The sequence below is a fragment of the Trichosurus vulpecula genome, chromosome 3, assembly GCF_011100635.1.
Source record: "Trichosurus vulpecula isolate mTriVul1 chromosome 3, mTriVul1.pri, whole genome shotgun sequence".
In the NCBI taxonomy this organism is placed as follows: domain Eukaryota; kingdom Metazoa; phylum Chordata; class Mammalia; order Diprotodontia; family Phalangeridae; genus Trichosurus; species Trichosurus vulpecula.
The window spans coordinates 112466881-112488231 of NC_050575.1; the positions used below are offsets into that span (position 1 = coordinate 112466881).

General features: G+C 40.3%; 1 protein-coding gene across 1 annotated transcript in view; it reads right to left on the reverse strand.

Moving 5' to 3' along the window:
- Positions 1–21351, reverse strand: part of DNMT3B (DNA methyltransferase 3 beta) — a 34678-nt gene that overhangs the window by 10343 nt on the left and 2984 nt on the right. Inside the window, exons 3-14 of the mRNA XM_036751507.1 lie at positions 21181–21267; positions 19043–19189; positions 17712–17918; positions 16535–16693; positions 14120–14227; positions 11271–11430; positions 10346–10474; positions 10006–10050; positions 6411–6490; positions 5989–6101; positions 3606–3789; positions 1516–1600 (exon numbers count right to left, since the gene is read on the reverse strand). Of these exons, the coding sequence (XP_036607402.1) occupies positions 1516–1600; positions 3606–3789; positions 5989–6101; positions 6411–6490; positions 10006–10050; positions 10346–10474; positions 11271–11430; positions 14120–14227; positions 16535–16693; positions 17712–17918; positions 19043–19189; positions 21181–21267 (1504 nt within the window). The remainder of the gene's footprint in view (positions 1–1515; positions 1601–3605; positions 3790–5988; positions 6102–6410; positions 6491–10005; positions 10051–10345; positions 10475–11270; positions 11431–14119; positions 14228–16534; positions 16694–17711; positions 17919–19042; positions 19190–21180; positions 21268–21351) is intronic.

Consider the following 21351-nt stretch of genomic DNA (forward strand, 5'->3'; position numbering starts at 1 on the left):
ATCCAAAAAAAGCAGAAGCTCTGAATGTAAAGACTTTTGCTGCGAACCAAACCACCAAATGGCAACCTGAGGCACAAATTTAACAAATACTAAGGAGGGTCTACAACTCGGGAAATTATCTACTAGGACACAGAGGTAGTGGGATAAGTAGAAGGAACAACCCTTAAAAACATAAAGTAAATGAAGCTTCTGGGTACAAAAGATGTCAACTTTTTCATTCATGGTTTGGCTACGAATTAACTAAATGGGGGAGCTGGAAGGGTTCACAGATATGTATATGATCCATGCTATCTCATTCCCAAAGAGCAGAGAAATGTGTGGCTTCCACAAGAACACATGGTTTTTAAGTAGGAAAGCTTGAACTCTGGTCCCTTAAAGATCAAACGTGTTATACTGGGCTCAGAGACCATCAACCCTCTAGTGCAGATCCTTTTTTCATTTATCTAGGCTTCTTCTTGAAAGATAAAGAGTATTTAGTCTACCAGAGACCAGGAATGCTAAGCCTGCAGCTTGGGAGGGTCTGGCAGAACAAATGTTCCATTAGCATAGAGGGAGCTAAGGGTCACCCTTAAGGAGGGGACTATGAGAGTTCAGATCAAGGTCAAATCAAAAGTAACCTTGTTTGGTGTGGGGTTAAGGTGAAAGGGGAACAAATGGGGGCAAGGGGGTATTAATATGCACACATATTTCCAGCAGAATTCTTGCCTTTGTCAAATGTTCTAATTATGTAGGAGCTCTATTTCTAGGCCTAGGTCAGGCTGTCATTACTTATAACCTGGAAGCATGTTCCCTGCCTATTCACCAGTCCCCAAACATTTCAACTCCTACCACACTTTGCATGAGACATCCACCCTCATGCCTGGAAAGACTCCATCTCTTTGAAGACTCAGCTTCTGTACAACACCTACCAGATTCCATTTTAATCTCATTCCCTGCAGTTTGAAGTGCTTTAAATCATAACCAATGACTGTTTGAATCTCATATCTTTTTCATTTATTCATTAGTGCAAAAGATGCCTTCCAGCTAGTAAAATATACGCAAAGATTCTTTACCTATAACAGACAGACCTTGGACACAATGTATTACATGTTTAATAATTTTTAAAATTTTCTTAAATGTAGTTAAAATTCTTATTCTTCCTTTGAGGCTAGCTAGGTGCCAACTTCTCTCATCAAGCCTCCTCTGACAGGCAAGCTAAAAAGAGATACCACTTATTAAGGACTCTCTAATATAAATTCCTGGAGAACAGGGATGGCCATTTTTATTACACTTCCCTGATTTGCAACACAAAACCATAAATAACCTCAGATGTTTCCTTCATTTTGTGGTCAAAGGAAGTTTAAAAATTACAAACTTTTCTCATTTCTCCCACATCCATTAATTGTAGACTGGGACTGTGAGAAAGGACCAGAGAGGAGCCTTGATGCCACAGAAATGGAGATGGATAGGGAACCATTCTCACTATCATCCCAGACTCAGGAAGAAATAGGTCAGGAACATTTTTAGAAGACTCACCTGTAGCTATACCATCAAAAAGGGACAGGACTCTGATTGGTCGTCTCCTTGATGCAGGGACTGCTGGATACAGTTTTGGAACTGCCTGTCCAACAAGACAATAGCAAAAGAATTAAGAAGCAGGTACTGAGCAACTATTGGAATTTATTTTTCTGACTAAAACAAGCTACATTCTATATGATAAGATGCCAGTTTTATTAAATCATATTCTCAGCCAGACCTTGTCTTTTATTCAATTACTGCCATATAGGCAAAGAAAGAGACCCTCAGATAGCACTACTGATAGTTAATTGTTCAACTCAAAAGTTTTGGGACAAGATAATTCATCATGGAGAGGAATAACAATTTGTGTTCCTAGCTTGCCCTTGTTTACCATAAAAAACCCTGTTTACTGGGTATCACATACCCACTCTACTGAATAAATATCTGTGAACAAACTACTGTAACTGATCCATATAACTATGCTATGTTTTTTCCCTCCTCTCCTCAGGTAGTCAGAGACTTAATGACTACACATGTTGGTGGAGTTATGAATTGGTCCAGACATTTAAGGAACTATTTATCTGAAACCATGGCCAAAAAGTTACTCAACGTTTTGCCCTGATCTCAGAACATTCATGACAAAACACTACCTACTTCTGACAAAGAGGTGATGGATCAGGGTACAAATTGAGACATATTTTTTAGGCGAAGGCAAAGTGTAAATTTATTTTGTCTATGCACTATTTTTGTCTCTTTTTGTAATCCTGGTGCTTAGCAGAGGGCCTGGCACATAATAGGCACTAAATTAATGCTTATCAATTGATTGATAGTATTGGTCATCTTAGAGGAAAAAAACATTAGATACGCTTCTTCCTGAAATCGGGCATGGCAGGCAAATCCAGTATACCTATTGCTTTCTAGAGTTTATGGTTATCACCTTTTCCCAGCCTGTGGGATACATTCTGATACAGCTACTCTACACAACTTGTTTGTTTCTCAGATTGATCAATGGGGACTATTCAATTTGCTTGTCGGAAGTTCATGCAATAATCTTTCAAATGTGAAACCTACTGGGAAAGGCTTTTATGATGAGAACTAGCCAAAGGTTTGGGATTCATCATGAAGGCTGCTTCTTAAAGCTGTTCTGGCAAAGCTATTGAGAAGGGAATCTTGTGGGGAATTTTTTTTTTAAATAAATTTTTGTTGTCCCCCAAACTCTGCTGGATGGAAATCTTTCTAGAAACCATGGCTGTATCCTGAAGTCCAAAATCCTGGACCCAGAACTGGAAGTGACAGTTGGTCTGTGGTTTTGGAGGAAGAGTCCAATAAAAGGACATAAAGTACAATCTGCTGTAGGAAGTCGCCCTTTTTCAGCGTCCTGGATTGCCTCATGGTTTTGTAATCTTATACAAATAAGGTCCTTTCTCACAAGAACTCATCCTCAGGCAGATTCATTTTATCAAAGGAATACAGCTTCTGTCGTTGTCATTTCTCTAAGATACCAAACCACTGATGTGGGATATTTCCCGTTTTTTCACGACATTTACTTTTTTTTCTTTTTACAGAGAATTAAACTGAGGTACCACAAAGCAGAAGCAAAAGTGACAAAAATTCTAACCTCGTTAGAGAAACCAGTATTATTTAGTAGACAACCTTGGGCAAGTCACTTAACCCCTAGGCCTCTTCTACAAGTGGAGAGGTTGTAATGTGTTAAAGTCTCTTTTAACACTCCGAGTTCTAAAATCCTATACCTTATCTTATGACAAAAAGTTAGAGGGTATTCTCTTTCTACAAACTACAATATACTTTATCCTTTGAAACTATGTTCCCAGAAAAAAATTGTTAAGGGAATTGAGTTACATTCAGTTGATTGGATTACTTTCTCCCATACACACCCATTCTTTAAATAGCTATATGAATTCCTAGCCTTCCTTTAAAAGCTCGTGAAGCTTCAGTGTCAAAGCTGGAACTTGAGGGTTCAAAAACCATACCCAGCCAAATATGTTGTGACAATTACCTGTCGTGTGTGTTTGTGTGTGTGTGTGTGTGTGTGTGTGCATGTGTGTGTGTGTGTACACCATGGATGAGAAACCCCACAAATGCCTTACATATTCCTGAGCTTTGTCGTTGGTAAAAAATTCCTGAAGGCGAATGTTCCAATCCTTTCGACGTTGTAAGACCCCATAGCACCGCTGAGGCTGGCACATGTAACAGCTCCAAGGCTCTTGTGCTTTGGCACTGGCTGATGTTCCTGACCCAACCAGCACATCCAGGCATTCGACACAAAAACACCTGTGCCCAGGAGTGAGGAGAGAAAAGGGTCAGTCAAAGTGCTCCTACATGAGCTCTTGAGCATCCATCAAAGCCCAGTGGACATAAGAAGGCTGAGCCAGGCTACCATTTTCATTTAACCAGCTCCCCCCCAGCCTCCTTCCCTCCTGCTCTAGGTCTTCACCATTTTTAGCACCAGAATCACAGAACTAGATAGTTCATTGTTAAATATCAGTTAAATCAGGGACCCCTTCCATGACATCACTTCTTTATTTGTCCAATGAGGGGGATTTGTACTTCATCTCTAAATCTACTCTAAATTTCCACCTCAAAATCCTAAAATAGAAACCCTTACAACATTCCTCATGTCAGGTCCTCACCTGAAGACCTCCAACGATTGGAAAGGGAGTAGTTAGGAAATCATTTTCCTTTTTACCAACTAATTAAAAAGTTAGGAGCACTTATTAAAAAATATTCTATTTAAGCAATGAGCTGTGTTTTAACTAGGACTAAAAGGAAAAGCTATAAATAAATCTAGGAGAGCTAGAAGAAGAAACTACTCTGGAAGGTAGTATCCAATGGTTTCCAGTAACTTTTAGAAGGAAATTCATATTTTAACTATCAAATGTGGGAAAACACACTGTCCTAGGTCTCAGAAGCCCCCTAGTTTGAAAGCTATTCCTTATGGCCTCTGTAACCTTAGCTCTCATCTCATTTGCAAAGAGGGGATTTGACTAGAAGGGCCCTTTCTAGCTCTGAATACTATTACCTAAAATGAAAAAGCTCTCTGTGGACATCCTAACCAAACTATTCATACATAACATGTATGAGTTGCTTAAACTTTTCTGAGAAACAATTTGGAATGAATGTGAGAGAAATGATTCACTGTCAAAATCCTTTGACCAAGACATTTCTCAACTGGCTATACCTACTAGGAAGGCTATTATTGGGAAAACCTCAACATCCTACAACATCCTATCAGCCTTGATTTCTTCCTCATCATTACCTGCTGCCCCTCTAATTGAAAGGTAAAGCCATGGCCTCCAGGGAGGCAGTTCAGTTCAGAAAATCCCATTTCTTACCTGGCTGCACCACTCTATGCATCTATGCCCCTCTTCCCCACCCCACCCCCACTTTTACCTTCTTTTTGGATTGAAAACAATTACTGTTTTCTTTTTTCATATTTGCGCCCCCAGTTCTGAGCACAGTGCCTGGCACTTAGTCGATGCTTGTGAAATATTTATTGGGACTTTAGTTATTGCTGTTATTCAGTTGTATTTGGGTTTTCTTGACAGAGATAATGGAGTGGCTTGCCATTTCCTTCTCCAGCTCATTTTCCAAATAAGAAAACTGAGGTAAACAGAGCTAAGTGACTTGCCTAGAATCACACAGCTAATAAATGTCTGAAGCCACATTTGAACTCAGGTCTTCCTGACTACAGGCCTGAGCTCTATCCACTTTGCCACCTAGCTGCCTGTTTGTGATCAACTGTTATTAATAAAGGCTCCAGGCACATCAAAATATTCAAATGAGCAACAAATTGGAAACAAACTTCTGAGACATCCGTATCGGGACTAGCTAAACAAGTGATAGCATATTAATGTAATGGAGCATTAAAACATCAAGAAAGAGGAATTTAGAGAAACTTGAGAATACGTGACATAAATTAATTCAGAATGAGAATGAAGAAACAAGAAAACATACAGAATAATATAAATTCACAGAAGAGTAATAAAGTAGCAATTTAGAATGTTGCAATTATAATAACTAACCTCGATCACCGCATATAAACATACTTATGATGCCACATCCCTGCTCTCAGTCCAAGAGCAGAGAGCAAACATTGTACATATGCTATTGGAAGGCCACTTGTCATCTTGCCTTGCCAGGGTGCCCTTTGAACCTCCCAGGACCTGTCCATCACCCTACCACCATGCTCCCTCTTGCATGCCATTCCACCCTTCGCTGTACACTCTAGTAGGAGGGGCCATTTTATTTTTCTGTTTCCATACCCAGTGCTTGGCACTTAGTAAATGCTTAATGCTTTTCAAAATTTATTCACTTTTGTGTCATCTGCAAAATAGCTAATGCAGCAGTGATTTCATTAAGAGTAATGGCATTTTCAGGTTGAAGTAATACCTCCATAGCCATCTAATCAAATTCAAGCACATAACAGACTGCTCTTCAGAACATAAAGAGAGACACAAGAAAAGGACTTACCGGCAACAGCTAGAGTTGCTACACAGCAGGAGCTCCCGTCCCTCACAGCACACGGTGCAGTACGATTGATATCCATCATCATCGTACATATAGAACAACTCTAGAAATCTATCCTGGTTAGAGAAGATGGGAAGACAGAAACATGGCTGGGAAGAACTGCCCTTAAGTCCCAGAATACTGACTACCACCCACCTACTGAATACCTGGATAGGGTTAAGAGGCTGGGCTAGACCCACAGAATCCACTAATCCTTTAGGGAGGAGATTAGGCCTGGGGGCGGGGGGGGGGGGGGGGGGGGAGGGGGGGAGGGAACAGACACCCATGACCTTGGCCCTGTTCTAAGGAATAGAGCAAATCAGGAACAAGTAACATGAGACTCTACACAGGAGGGAAGAGGTAGACTATGAGAAGGCAAGACTTACTTTACATGTATGACAGAGGCCCCCCTCAAAGAGAGGGTGAAAGGAGAGAGGGTTTTTTCTTCCACAGGCTATGCAGTTATCTGTGACACACACAAGAAGGGAGGGAGAGATGAAATGAGATTGATACATCAACAGGAGTGGCAACCATTCTACCTGAAGTACGCTCATAAACTCCCCAATGAAAGAATTTAGATATGTGGTACCCCAAACCCAGAGATTAGCAGAAACAATGCACTGATTTGGGGGAAGGGGGAAAGAGGAGAAACTAATCCTAATCCACTCAACTTTGGAACTCATGCCCTGGATCTTAGATGTCTAGTGATAGGATGCAAACTCACCTAGCCTGCTCTATGTACTGGGCCCCAGACTAGGCCTCACTGTTAATCCACCTGCTTATCTTACTCCTTCTTTATGTTATGGAAACAGGACCTGCCAACTGACTGCTCCATAGATCAACTTCCCATCTGTGTGATTCCCCATATCCCAAACTCCATTCCCACTATAACAGTCTCCTATACCACTTCCTAATATGTGCTGTCTCTCCTGATTACAATGCTAAGTTCCTTGAGGATATGGGCTTTTATCTGTATTCATAGTGCTTGGTAAATATTAATTCCAGGCACTACTTACCAAAAGCAGGTGACCCACAAATGGAAATTTTTAGCTCAGAACAAATATAATCTTCTAAGGAATCGTAAAAATAAAACCACTCAGACATACAAGAAAGGAATTCAAAGACAATTATATGAACTGATGCCAAGTGAAGGAAGCAGAGCTAAGAAAAACGATATAGACAATGACAATATAAATGCAAATAAATGCTAGGAAATTAAAATGACCAAGGGATAAGGAAAGCCATCTCTTCTCCTCTCTGCCCTTCAAAGGTAAGTGAGGGTGGGGTGGGAATGTCATAAGGGGTGAGTCTGTGGGCAGGAAGGGATGCATACAATGGAATATCTAGGTACTGTAAAAACAGACAACTTCAATATTTTTAAAATTTATACCTATGTGCCTAATTCAATAGGTATATGGGGGTGGAGGGGAGGGAGTGGGAGAAGAACCAAACTAGTAATTCCAATTACAGAATGACACTAATCATCTTTGCCTTGAGATATAACATGGCATTCATACAAAACAAACCTCTGTGGGCAATCGTTTCTTTGCTTCTAAATCCCTTAAGGAGCTTTTTTGCCCCCATTAACTTCCTCACCTAAATGAAAAAGGGCTGGTTAGAGGGAAGAGGAATAGTAGGATTTCAAAACTACCATCCTTCAAGATACAGATGTAGTCCCTTCTAATAGCAACTTACAAATGGATGCTAAATAGGTTTAGTCTTTTGAAGCTCTAAAACTTATGTCCTGAACACTAAATTAACAGTGGAGGGAAAAAAACACTAAAGATGTGAAATCAAAGACATCTTTAACAACAACTTAAACCCCTTTTGACAAATGAGGTGGTTACCAATGGAGGATAATATTTGTGCTCACTACTTCTTAGAAATATTCACAGCTACATGTGTACCATGACTGCTTCTTCGCTTTAAGAAATCTGATCTGGCTCACCTGTAACCTGCTGAAAATCCTCTCTGATTCTCAAAGATTCTTAATATTAATTTACAGAACCAGGCATTTAAACCAGGTGCTCTGTCCACTGTAACACCCCCAACCTTTTAGATTGCCTCCCAATACCAAAGCCTCAAACTTAATGTTTTCAATCTCTGCAACCAGCTCCTTGGGCAAGGTCTAAACACTTCGTACTTGGGTCTAGTGTCAGCAATTCTTGGTCTGGACCCAGTCACCTGTGATTTATGACACCTCTTATGGCTAAACTCATTACCTCTCTCCCTATCCAGTTTCTCTGTTCCATCATTACTCAAATGTCATCATTACTGACAATCTATTCATTCCATTAATTTCCTGGCTCACTGCTCCTGTTCTGCTCAGTCAACACCTGACCAAAAAAATAAACAATGATGAGCTCATTTTTTCAATAGTGACCACACACCTGGGGCACATACTCCTGTCTCCAAGGCAGGGTAAGACCAAGCACATCATGTTTACCCAGACCATACTTAGACTTAAAAAAATATGCTGTCAAATATTTAAACTGTCTCTTAAGGCAGGGAGTCTCCAGGAAAGAAATCTTCTACATTGTGAATCAGGGGATGAGGTCTGGATTCTAGTCTTAGATGTGAAATTAACTTTTCCTCCTATTCTGATAGTCTCTCCTTTTCTGTGCCATCCTCTGTAAAATAAGGGGATTGAACTAAAGAACCTACAAATACCCTGTTCTAACAGTCTGTGCCCCTCGTAGCTCTAAACTTGTATTGGTCTGATGACAACCAATAGCAACTAGTAACATTCCAGCCCCCATTAGTTGGAACATAGGAGTAAAATCAGAATTACAATAGAGTATGTTCATTGGGAAAATGAGGCCAGGAAAGTTAAGTATCTCCCTATAACCATTTAAGTCGGAATTTGAGGCTAGGTTCTCTTCATTCTTTTTTTCAGAGCCAATACTCATTTGGTTTGGTTTGTTTGTTTTTGTGACTTGCCCAGGGTCACACAACTAGTAAGTGTCTGAGGCCACATTTGAACTCGGGTCTTGCTGGCTCTAGGGCCAGTACTCCATCCACTTTGTCGTTTTGCTGCCCCTGCTAATACTCTTTACACTGCGCCAGAATGCCTCCTCCCTGTCCCTATATCTGCCTTCACTTGAATATCCAACACTACAAAGCAGCAAGTAAAAGCCTACTCAGAGTAGACACATACAATTGCCCAGACCTCAATTTACCCTAGCAAACATTTTTATCAAAAAAGTAGGACCTCCCTCTCAAACAGGATTTATCTAGTCCATATTACTTCTTATAGCAACACCCAACAACTCATATTTCCATGGCACTGCTAAGACTTACAAAGGTTTCTGTTATAATCAAGCGATGGCAGTCACATCAACTTTACAAGGAAAAAATTGAGGCTCAGACAGGAAGTGATTTGTTCAACATCCACCAGCTGAGTTCCACTGCCAGTCCTCCTGCTCACTCCCATCACAGCACATACACCTCCTGAATTAAGAGAAGGAGCTACTGGAGTTACCTCTCACTGGTACTTCAGAAAACGTAACCTCTTGGAGGGCAGAAACTCACTGGGGTCTTTATAGCCCCAGCAGCTAACACACATACCATAACACAAACTAGAAACAGAATCCTTGCCCAACTGAATTCAGAGGTTCTAAGACACCATTTTTTCCAGAGCAGTCATTTTATTCAATGCTTTAGCCACCTAAAACCATATGCCCTGGAAGGAGTCAGGTGGTATAGTTAGCATTTCCTAGTTGTGTAACCCGGGGCAAATCACTTAGCTTCAGCTTGCCTCAATTCCCTCATCTGCAAAATGGCAAAAACTACAACGTCTACTCCCCAGGGTTGTTGTGAGAATCAAATAAGAAAATATAAAAGTTTAGTACAATGATCAGCACGTAACAGTAAAAAATGTTAGTTATACACAGACACACACACACACAAATTCTGCAAGGAATCAAATCTGGATGACAGCAGGTAGGGCAGCATAGCAAGCATATAAAAAAGGCGACTTACCATCAGGGTTGCTTTTGTTGTTCCTGATGTCAGAAACCATTTTTTCTAAATACACAAGAAATTTGGATGGGGGAGGGTAAGAAATGGTTTGGTTAACATCTTACAAGCTTTTGTGACACTCAACCTACGGTCCTATTTTTGACAAGGAACTCAGTTTATATAAGAATTAGTAGGTAGTAATAGCAAGAATGATAATAAACTCCAATGAGCATGTTTTTGCTCTAAGGTTGCTATGCCCCCACAGAGAAGACAGATATCCGTAGAGGGAAAAACCAGATTTCCCTCACCCCACTACCCCAAAATGAACTCCACCCAGAAGCTGAACGCCAACAACAATCACCTCTGCTTTGCTCTTCCTCTACCCGCTCTTTGTTGTTGTTCAAGCAGCTGGTCCTCAGGCGTTTAGGAGGAGGAGGTACACTCTCTTGGACAGTGACTTCCTCTGGAGTCTTTCTTCTCTGTTTGGGCTCTACAAAAGATTACTCATTTAACCTGGGAGCCTGGGTTGGAAATTAGACCAGACTTAGTTAGTCCCCAATATTTCTAAAGACAATCATACCCGCGCTAACTCATCTTCAAGTAAAATGCAGCGTGATATCAAACACTTCTCTGAACCTACCTATGTGTAGAGTAAATGCTCAGGAAAAAAAACCACTGTGAAACCACATAGACCATGTTGACATATTTCTCTGCAGGAGTGAGAGTCTTAAGTTAACTCTTCTGTAAACCCAGGATTAAGCACCTAAATTTTCCATTGGGGTTTTAGCAAAACCATCATATTCTCCTTCAACTATGATGGAGACCCAAGGATTACCCCCACGAGTAAGCAGGCAGGACTGCTATACTGTGGCTACCAATACCATGTAACTTGCTGGTTGTGATACTATCTGCTTCCATGAGCCTTCCTAACAACCCTTTTGCCAGACTGTCCTCAGACATCCACAGCTCTTTCTTCATACCTCTTTAACACATACTTGGGTTACTAAATGAAAAGCTTTGGGGAGATAAAAGGAAGAAGGATCCCTCTATATCTTCTATACAGCATAGTAGAGTTGGTTATGTCAAAGGAACCTTTTCCCCAATTTGGAAACAGTGTTCTATACACAGGAGGTATTTATTTCATAAATGTGATGATGGAAGTCACACAAATCCAAATGAAACACAACTCCTTGGCTTCTGCTCCTCAACTCTTAAGAAACCCTATCCAGTCATTAGATCCCACTGCAAATACCAGAGGTGATCATGGCATAAGCCATAGTGCCAACCTGGAACGAAACGTCCTTCTGACTTCTTTTTGGGTTTGAGTCCCTCTTCTCCCATTGGCTGGAAGCCTGCATGAGCCCAATCTAACAAGGGCTTGAGTTTTTCATCCCATGAGGCACCAGGAATGACTGGAAAAGTCTTACCAGCCCTGCTCTTGGCCATCTGCAAGGCAAAATTTTTAAAAATTAACACCAAAACGTACGGGATCAGTCTGATACTTCATGAACAACCATCTCAAACAATCAAAAGTGAATGTTGCTGTTAACGACTTGGCTATTCTCAGCAACACAATGATCCAAGACAGTTCTGAAGGACTTATGATGAAAAACACTATCCATACCCAGAGAAAGAACTGATGGAGTCTGAATGCAGATCAAAGCACACTTTTTCTTTAACTTCTTTATTTTTCTTGGGGGGGTTTTGTGTGTGTTCTTTCTTTCAAAACATGAATAACACGGATATATGTTTTGCATGACTGTACATGTATAACCTATATCAAATTGCTTGCCTTCTTAAAGGGGAATGGGAAAAGGGGAGAGAGGAATTTAAAACTCAAGTTTTTTTTTAAAACAAATGTTAAAAAATTGTTTTTACATGTAACTGGTGGGGAAATAAATTTAAAAAAAAAAAAAGCAACTTTGCAAAATAACCAAAAGAACAAGAATGGGTCCCAAAGAAGAAATGAAAAGGCCCCAACTCCTTTTTAGAGGTGTCAGGGCTACAGATGTGAAACATTGAATATAATTTCAAAATTTTGATGTATTAACTTTTCTTTTTTCCTTAAAAAGCATTCTTTATTATAAAACATGGTTCTCAGAAAGTTTAGGGGTAGAGATACTTATCAAAACATAAGATATCACAAAAAATTTACTAAATGACTACAAGGAAAATTTTGAATTTGGGGGTAGATCAAAGGGAACTCTGACCTGAGTTCAATGAGTCAATCCTAGGACAATAGGATACAATGGTGATCTCAAAGCTTACAGACAAGTTTTATGTTGAGAATGAGTAAGAAGATGGTCTTGCTATTCCCTGACCTGGTTAGACCATTCAATATATTGGAGTTCTAGGCACCACATTTTAGAAGACAAGTTGACAAGATGTAGCATGTACCCAGGAAGACAGCTTGGAGACTGTATTTTAAGCATGTACTAAAAGAACAGGGTAAGAGTTATCTGAATAAGATTAGTCATTGAACAGGGGATAGGGTGGGGACAGGGGGTTAGAGAAGGAGAGAAATAGGAGACACATGACTAACCATGATCTAAAATTTAGAAGGCTTAAACTTGTTCTGCTTGGCTCCAGAACTTGCAGAGAAATAAATATTGGTTCATTGTAAGAGAAACCTTCCTAATAGACTTATCTCAAAGTTGAATCAAGTTCTCAGTCACTGGAAAGTCTTCAAGGGGATGCTCTGTGGATCTTTCCTATACTACATTCATGTACTTCCCACAATGGATGCTGCCTTGAGAGCACTTGTTGGTATGCCTCAACTTGGAATCAAGTTCTTACCCCACAATCTCATGTGAACACTGACTTCATTCATAGGAGTGTCTCACAAGGACAGCTGCTGGGGTGGTATGTGGGGGGTGAGGGGAGTTGTTGGGCAAAGGAGAAAAGAAACATGTAATGCTGAAGATTCCATAAGGGGGTGTGGCTGGTTAGTTTTGCCAACCAGCTGAAAATCAGTTGGGGGAGAGTTGGGGGAGAGTGACAAATGAGAAGCCTCACACTAAGTTTTTTTCCCCATATGCGCCCATCAGAAATGAGGAATTTGGGAAAGGGCCAAGGCCCTCCTGGCCTGAGTAGAAGTCAAAAAAAAAAAAAAAAAGGCAGCCCTAACATCATCCTGAATAAAGTTAGATACAACAGAAGTTGACCTTTGGCAAATCACATCACCAGCTATAGAGGGAGATTGGATCACATTCCCTTCCAACTACAGCCTTTTGTGTTCTAAGGTCCTTGGGGGTGGAAGAAGAGTATTCGTACAGTGGATTTAGAAAAAAAGTATAGGTGGATTGAGAGACCCAAGTTTACCAGTTCAAAAAATTTATTAGTAAATATTTTTGAGACGCTTAATGTCAGTGACAATTAGTTTACCAATCCATAAATGGGGGTAAATAACACCAAAAGCCAAGGGTTACTATGAGACAAGTTCTTTCCTAAGGCCCTTTCCATCTGTGGTCTAATGTCCCTCCCAGTTCTAACATTCCATGAATGTACCCTAACGAGCAAGCAGTCAGGGCAGTGATTCCTTGAGTTCCCTTGATGCCAGAAGTTAAGTTTCTGTAACAGCATAAAGTCAGAAGCAGCAAGGATAAAGGAAGAACCTTGAGATTCCTTAGCCTGACACTATGTCCAGTGAAAAGAACAAACACCAACTTTGTAGTAACTTTGCTACATGTCAGTTCTCCCTGCTGATACTCAAGTTTTCCCCTACATAAAGGGAATGTGGACTAAATAATCTCCTAGTTCTGAATCCTGTGCTGACTGACTATAATTGTATGGTTTTTCTAAGCCAGGCCTGCACAACCTGCAGCCTGCCTGCCAAAGGATTTCGGGCAGCCCACAAAAAATGTAGAGGATCCTCTATGTTTTTCGTGGGCTGCCCGAAATCCTTTGGTGTGCGGGCCATAGGTTGTGCAGGTCTGCTCTAAACTAATCTTCCTTAATTTCTTTTCAATTCCTCTTACTCAATATCAAAGAAAACTCATTACCTTCCACCTACCCCAAAATTTTTCCAGTTGCAAACTAAGTAACAATCTCTGAGGAGGTGAATTAGATCTCCCACTTGGGTTCAACGAAATATCTCTATGTATTCAACCATCCCATGACACTCTCCCACAATTACCTCCAGGGCTTGGTATAAAGCCTTCCTGTAAGATACCATCTTGTTAAACGTAGGTAAATTAAAGTGTTGGCTAAATGATGCAAGGCTCACTAACTTGTCTGAGGGGACCTAAAAAAGAAAAAAAAATGTTATATAATAGACACAAGTATAGCATGCAGATCCACTCAAAACCCTGGGCTTTCTCCTTAGCCCACGCACAAAAATTTACTTCCAGAAAAGAGAAGGCATCCATAGATGAGGAGATAACCTCAAGTCCTCTTCCTTCATCTGCGATTTTGAACTAAGACTTCAGGTCCTCCTGAATCTGAATCTACTTAAGATCATTTAGAGGTTATGTAAGAGGACAACACATGACTATTCAGTGAATGAAGGTTATGCCCCATACACAGGGCATCACTTCCAGCAGCATTCAAATAACTTCAACCTCTGTTCTCACTTTAATCAGAGAGAAGGGGTTAGCAGCACCATAAGCATGTGAGCAGAGAGGAAGAGAAGGAAGCAGTATGTTAACATCAATTCTGGCTGGTTCCAGAGACTCAAGCATTAGTATGGTAGTTACTGTCTGAAATGAGGACTCAATCCCCTCCAGGATCTGCTCCATTTGGATGATCTCAACAACGGAATCACAGTAGGGTACATAGGAAGGTGAGTAATCAAAGACCTGAGCCTTCTTTAACATTAGCCAAGTACCTCCATTTTTAGAATTTCTACTTACATCTAGTTTGTTCTAAATTATTCTTAAACTACATCTTTCATGGGGTAATACATATTTGCTTTCTACGGATCCAGGTAAGCATGGTTTATTAAAAACTTCCTTTTTACTTTATCTGAAAATAATCAATGGAAAATATTAGAAATGGATTGATCAAAAGGAGGAATTAATCCTGGAGGGGAAGGGGCTAGGAAGACTAAGTGACTGTTTTATTAGATAAGAGTAAAGTGTCAACCTAAAACCATGTTTTAAAATACTGTGTCCTTTTTTTTCACTCCAGATTCCTATATATTCAAGCTCAAATTGTCTCGTGCTTGAGATATCACCAAGAGTATGAGGGGACATCTCTCTCTAGGCAAGTAATGCTCAGCTTTAGATGTTTTTAATGTTACCTTAATAAATTTGCTTCTGGCAGACTGGCTTGAAACTCAGTGTTTCTTTCTTTAACATATCCATACAAAGCCATATGGCCATATATGTATAAGTATGTATTTATTTAGATTTAGAAATAGAGGATATTTTGGCCACCTCTTCTCACATTTTACACAAATTAGAAATCTAGATCCCTTACCTCCTGAAATTTCTATACTCCCATACTTCTGAAACACATATTTGAAATTCAATCTTTCTCTTTAGCAAGGGAAAAACAAGCAATTTCAATTTGACTTAGGAGAAAAGTTCCAGAATCTAGGCTTAGTCCCAATTCTTTGACCCAAAGCTCCCTCTGGTGGTTCATGTAACTGTAACCATGACTAATTTCTACTTTCTTGCTCCTGAAATTTGGATTAGAAATATTTTCAGGAAATTCCATGGGGATTCTTTCTTTTAGCACACAATTCTCTTAGAATATTGATATTCTTTCTATCTTCCAAGTATCCGTCCACTCCTGACAGACCTCTGATCGAGGTCTCCTGCTACTGCTACAGCTATCTCTGCATCCTATGGCCTGGAGCCCTAGACACCATGAACCTAAGAACAAGCCCACTTATACTTGGAATTCTTACCCAGAGACCTTGCTGATTGGTGCATGCAAACTCACATAGCTTGAAAACTATACACTTCAGGGACTGAAGTACCATGACCTCCTACTCTACAACAAAAGTACTGCCCCTGATTACTATCTCTCTTCGGGAAAATAGTATTCAAACGCACAGTATCGTCGTTTCAGGAAAGGGCTTTGTCAGTTGTATACCCTATGGCTCCAATAATTATCCCTTATGACTTACCAGACCAAAAACCTGTCAGGTCAGTATTCTCTTTTATACCTTGTCTCCAAAAGAAAGTTCCTTGAGGGCAAGAACTATCTCTCTTGAATTTTTATGCCCAGCAGCTGGCATGGGCAAGTAATTAGGAATTAATAAATGCTTTTGCTATTACACCATGGGAAAGGCCAAAAGGGGAAAAAAGGCGATAATGGGCCAAGATTTTATCCTCGTGACATCTTTAAAAACCTCATCACAGTATCTTTGTCCACCCCACCAATATTAACTGAATTAACATATCATGTTTTTAAAGTTTTCAAAGCAATTTATATAATTAAATTTTGGACTTTACAACCCACTGGGTTTGATGTTTAGTCCCCATTTGAAAAAGGAGGCCTGGAGAGAAAATGGAATGCCCAAAGTAATGGAAGCTAGAGTTGAACCCTCATAAGGGAGTCTCTCAGGCACCAAGTCACTACATTGCCAAGATCAGGGACGTACCTCAGAGTATTTGCCATCACCAAACCACTGTACCCATCTCATGCCAGGGATAGTTTGGCGCTTTGTGTTAGATTTCCAGGAAACCACAATAGCCGGCCACCAGGAAAAACCTTTAATCTTCCCCCAGACAAGGTCACCAATGTGATACTCTTTTCCATCCTGAAAATCAATTGCACAAAATCACAAGCATAGCAAGTCAAAGTCAACCAGTGGCATCGATCTCCTTGATTATCCCCACATCAGTTCCTCCAACCCCCACCAGCCTGCGAGATGCCCAAGGTCATTGCTTCAAAGTCTTCTAGTTCATGTGGCCAAAACTCTGAGTGCAGCAGGAAGCAGAGTAAAACTAATGGGGAAATTTTTAACAAAATAAATAAAAAGACATTTTAACATGTTAATAATTTGTGGTTTTCTGATTGACTATGCCTCCCACAGAGATTTATTTCTATTGGTAATTTTGACAACCCTGCCCTAATTCACTCTCCAATTTTCTAGAGGTTGTAAGATCAAGAGATTTGCCACAGGTCACATAGCAAGAATTGAGTTGGGAGAGGAATCCTGGTTTTGAGACTCATTTGTTTCCATTATGTCCTGCAGTTTACACTGAGCAAGAAGAGACAGCCTTTTTCCAGAAGAAAAGTAACGTAGGACTTTAAAAATAACTTGGAGACCTAGGTTTTTAAGTAGCAACTCTATGGTTAGTCCCTCCTGGATCCTCATTTTCCTCACCACAGCCTGGCTCCATCCTACGTACATTACCTCAGGTACTCCCTCTCACATCTGTGTCTTTCCCTGGCTATTATCACATCCCTACCTCTTCCAAATCCTTAGCTTGGCTGATGATTCAGCTCAAGCCACACCTCTTCCATCGGGCTTTCCCAAGCTGTGACTGTCTTCCCTCCAAGATTACCTTGTCACCACTTTGTATCTATTTTGCACAGAATTATGTACATGTTGCCTCCCACATAGGAAGTCATTTCCTTGAGTTCAGTACACTTTGATTTTTGTCTTTGTATTTCCAGGGGCTAAGACAGTGCCTAGCTTCTGACGGTGTTTAATAAATGCTTAATGTTTCACTAGAGGTTAAATGGAAATGTTGCACTTGGTAAGCAATGGTCTACTTCACCTCTAACAGTATGTGACATTGAGATGGCCATTTCATGTCAAGTTTCTATACCTGGTATTCCATGTGATCATGGTTCTCTGAAAGCACAATTTGGGAACCCAGAGAATGACAGCGTCTTTCTCGAGCACTGCGCCTGGTGGTCGTATTGGTCCTATTGTTCCCAAGATCATCAGTGAGATCAATGGTGAGGCAAGAAGAGTTCAGGGAAGACTGGATACCAGTGGGCAGGGTGCCAGTGGATTGTTGACGCCTATTGCTCTAGAATGAGATGAACCAAAACGTTTTGGCAGCATGAAGGGATCCAGTCTGACAAAAACATTGTCATCAAAAAGTGATCAAAGGAGACAACAGCGTCAAGATCAAAGCCAGGGTGAAGAGGGTGGATCCAAAAACAAAGGTAAGGCAACGGGAAAAGATTCCAAAGAACAGATTAGTAAAAATATACATAGACACAAATAAACTCATAAATACCAACTCATTGGGTATTTAGGACAACTGTAGTTAGAAAGATAAGCACCAAACTTGTGAACTCATTAACAGAGGGGACTTCCACATGGCGAAACTCCTAATTCAGTCCTAACTGAACTAAATCTTGGCTTTGAGACTACTTTTGTAACAAATAAAACTATGGGTAGAGGTGAGGAAAAGAGATGAGGGAAAACCCTTGAACTGACTGAAGGTTAGATGAGAAGTTGAGAAAAAGAATGAAGGCAGTTGAGTGTATATAAAAGCCCTGAACCTTGAGCAAGACCAACGAAAAGCTCCTTAGGTGCACTGAGGGGAGATAAAATTCTAGCCCCAAGGGCAATGGACAGGTGAGGGGACACAAAATTTTTGTGGGAGATACTACTCAGATAGACAAACAGGTGTGTGGCTACTTTGCAAGGTTATTTTGTATAATTTCAAACTTTAAGGTCTTTCCAGCCTAGAACAGAGTAGCTCCTGCAGACCACCAAAGGTCATGGGATTAACTGACCACCCAAAATATTCTACCTATAAATCAGGTAAAAACACATCCACTGTCATGAAGAGGTAGAAAATAGAAAAGAAAAGTCAAAGGAAAAGGAAGAAGACAAAGTGACCACTCTCCAACGGCACTGGGGGAGAGGAAGGGGTCACTAAGTAGATAGGATGCCCTGCAGCCCAAAAGAACCAGAAGAAGAGATATGTGTGCTTGCTCATTTCCGACACTGAATCCACACTCCTCCCAGGAGAATGAGAAAGGTACCAAATGGCAATAGCAAGAGAGGAATCTTCAAATGGAGGAAGACAGGCCAGATCTCCCTCCCCACCCTCCAGCTTAGAAATCAAATGGAAGGGGACTGGGGTGGGGTGGGGAGGGGGAGGGGAGGCCAGGGGACTGTGCCTCTGGCAGAACCAACCCTGGTCACGGGGGTCTCTTTGAAGTCAGAACTGATATCTTCAGTTTCTTTCTTGCTGGGCTTGCTGTGCTCAGCCCGTGAGGCCAGGCGTGGGGGCGGTCTACGTCTTCCCCACTCAGTGGTACTATCCTCACTTCGGGACTGGACCTGGAAGTAAGAAAGGACATGTACAGGGTCTCAATAAAGGACCTGGCTGGACTAAGAGGAAAGAAGCAGGGACAACAGAATTCTATCATTAAATCTTTAACGAACACCAAGAGCCCAAGGTGCTTGGAGTCTTATCACTTTTCTTATTGAGAGATTAAGTATCACAAAGGGATGTAAGCAGATGCTCTCTAAGCAGGTTTTCAGAAAGATTCCCCTACTCTCTGACAAGCATAACTTGACCCTTCCACAGAATACTCCCTCTTCCCCAACAACTACCCTCCCCCACACAAAATGTCCTATTTCCCAGAAGAGGTCAAATTCCCCAATTTTAAATGGCCAAGACTGACTCAGCAACGGGTTATCAAGAAATGTGATCAGTGTCCAAACCAGTTGATTATCTACACAATACCTACAGCCTAAGAATTCTTCATGGGGTTTGAGTGGAGTCCAACTGTGGGAGTACTCACAGAAGACAACAATAATTTTGCAAGTTGGTTGGACTCACAACTTTAGGAATACAAGAAGTCTTATTATGTATTCTCTACAAGAAGATTCAAAAAATGAACCCTTTTCTAAAGAAAAAAAAAATCAAGTCTTCCAAGAACCTGAGGTCACACTAAAAAAAAATCTTTTAAAAAGAAGAGTCCAGTGTATTTCATTCTTTTTTCAAATCATAGGTAAAATGAAGCTAAATTGGTTGGAATTAAAGCTAAGTACCAAACAAAACACTTGCATAGGAACTGGTCTTGGGAATCAAGAAAACTGGCTTCAGGGACTCGTATGTACAAAAATATTTATAGCAGCTCTTTTTGTAGTAGCAAAGAACTGGAAATCAAGGGGATGCCATCAATTGGAGAATGGCTAAACAAGTTGTGGTATATGAATGTAATGGAATACTATTGTGCTATAAGAAACAGGGAACATATGGACTTCAAAATAGTCTAGAAAGACAGTTATATGAGACTTCATGCCGTCTTGGGGAGGGAGGGGGGAGGGAGGGGAGAAAAACTGGAACTCAAAACTACGTAGAACCGTGCGTGGTAAACTAAAAATAAATAAAGAAATTTATAAAAAAAAATAAAATAAAAAATAAAAATAAAAATAAAAATAAAATTTTAAAAAAAGTCTAGAAAGACCTACATGATCTGATGCTGAGGGGAGCAGAAACAGGAGAACATTGTACACAGCCACAGACATATTGCTTCTGTGATGACTAACTTTGATAGACTCAGCTCTTCTCAGCAATACAAGGTTCAGAGACAACTCCAAAGGACTTGTGATGGAAAGAGCTATCTACATCCAGAGAAAGAATTACGGAGTCTGAATGCAGATTGAGGCAAACTATTTGCTCTCATTCTCTTCTTTTTTGGTTTTGTTTCTTCTTTCTCATGATTCATTCCATTGGTCATAATTCTTTTTTTACAACTTGACTATTGTGTAAATAAGTTTAATATGAAGGAATATGTAGAACTTATATCAGATTACATACTGTCTTGGGGGGAAAAGCGGGGAGGGGAAGAAAATTTGGAACTCAAAAACTTGTGGAACTGATTGTTGTAAGCTAAAAATAAATAAAATCTAAAATTTTTTTAAAAAAAGAAAGAAAACTGGCTTCATACACTGGATCAGACTCCAAGCAAGTCCCTTCATCAAGTCTTCAGATTCTCATCTGTACAATGTACAGATGTACATCAATGCACAATACTATTTGCACTTTCTATTTTACTCTTTTTTGTAAAAGCACTATAAGGTTGTGTTATTACTTAGTAAAATAAAAATGCCAAGAACTCATAGATTTTAAACTTGGAAATTTTGCACTGGGCACCTAAATCTTTCTTGATTATCATTTTTCAGCTCAGATGTGCTGGTCTAAGTGCCCATGGGTCCAGGTATATGGGGTGACATGTCCACTGAAAATGTTCCAGTTATTTATTGATCAACTCGAGATTTTTTGCATCACACAGCTCTGTTCAGGTTCAAGGGTGACTTACATTTGAACTTTCGGGTTGAATCTTGGTTTCTCTGTACAGCTTTGGCATCACAGGGATTTCTGTTACCTCTGAGTCATCAGTCAAGTCCTTTTACAGAGAGCAAATTTGCAAGTTTTCATTTTTTAAAGGAATGAGACCCCCAAAAAAGCCCTTCTTTCCCCACTAACACTC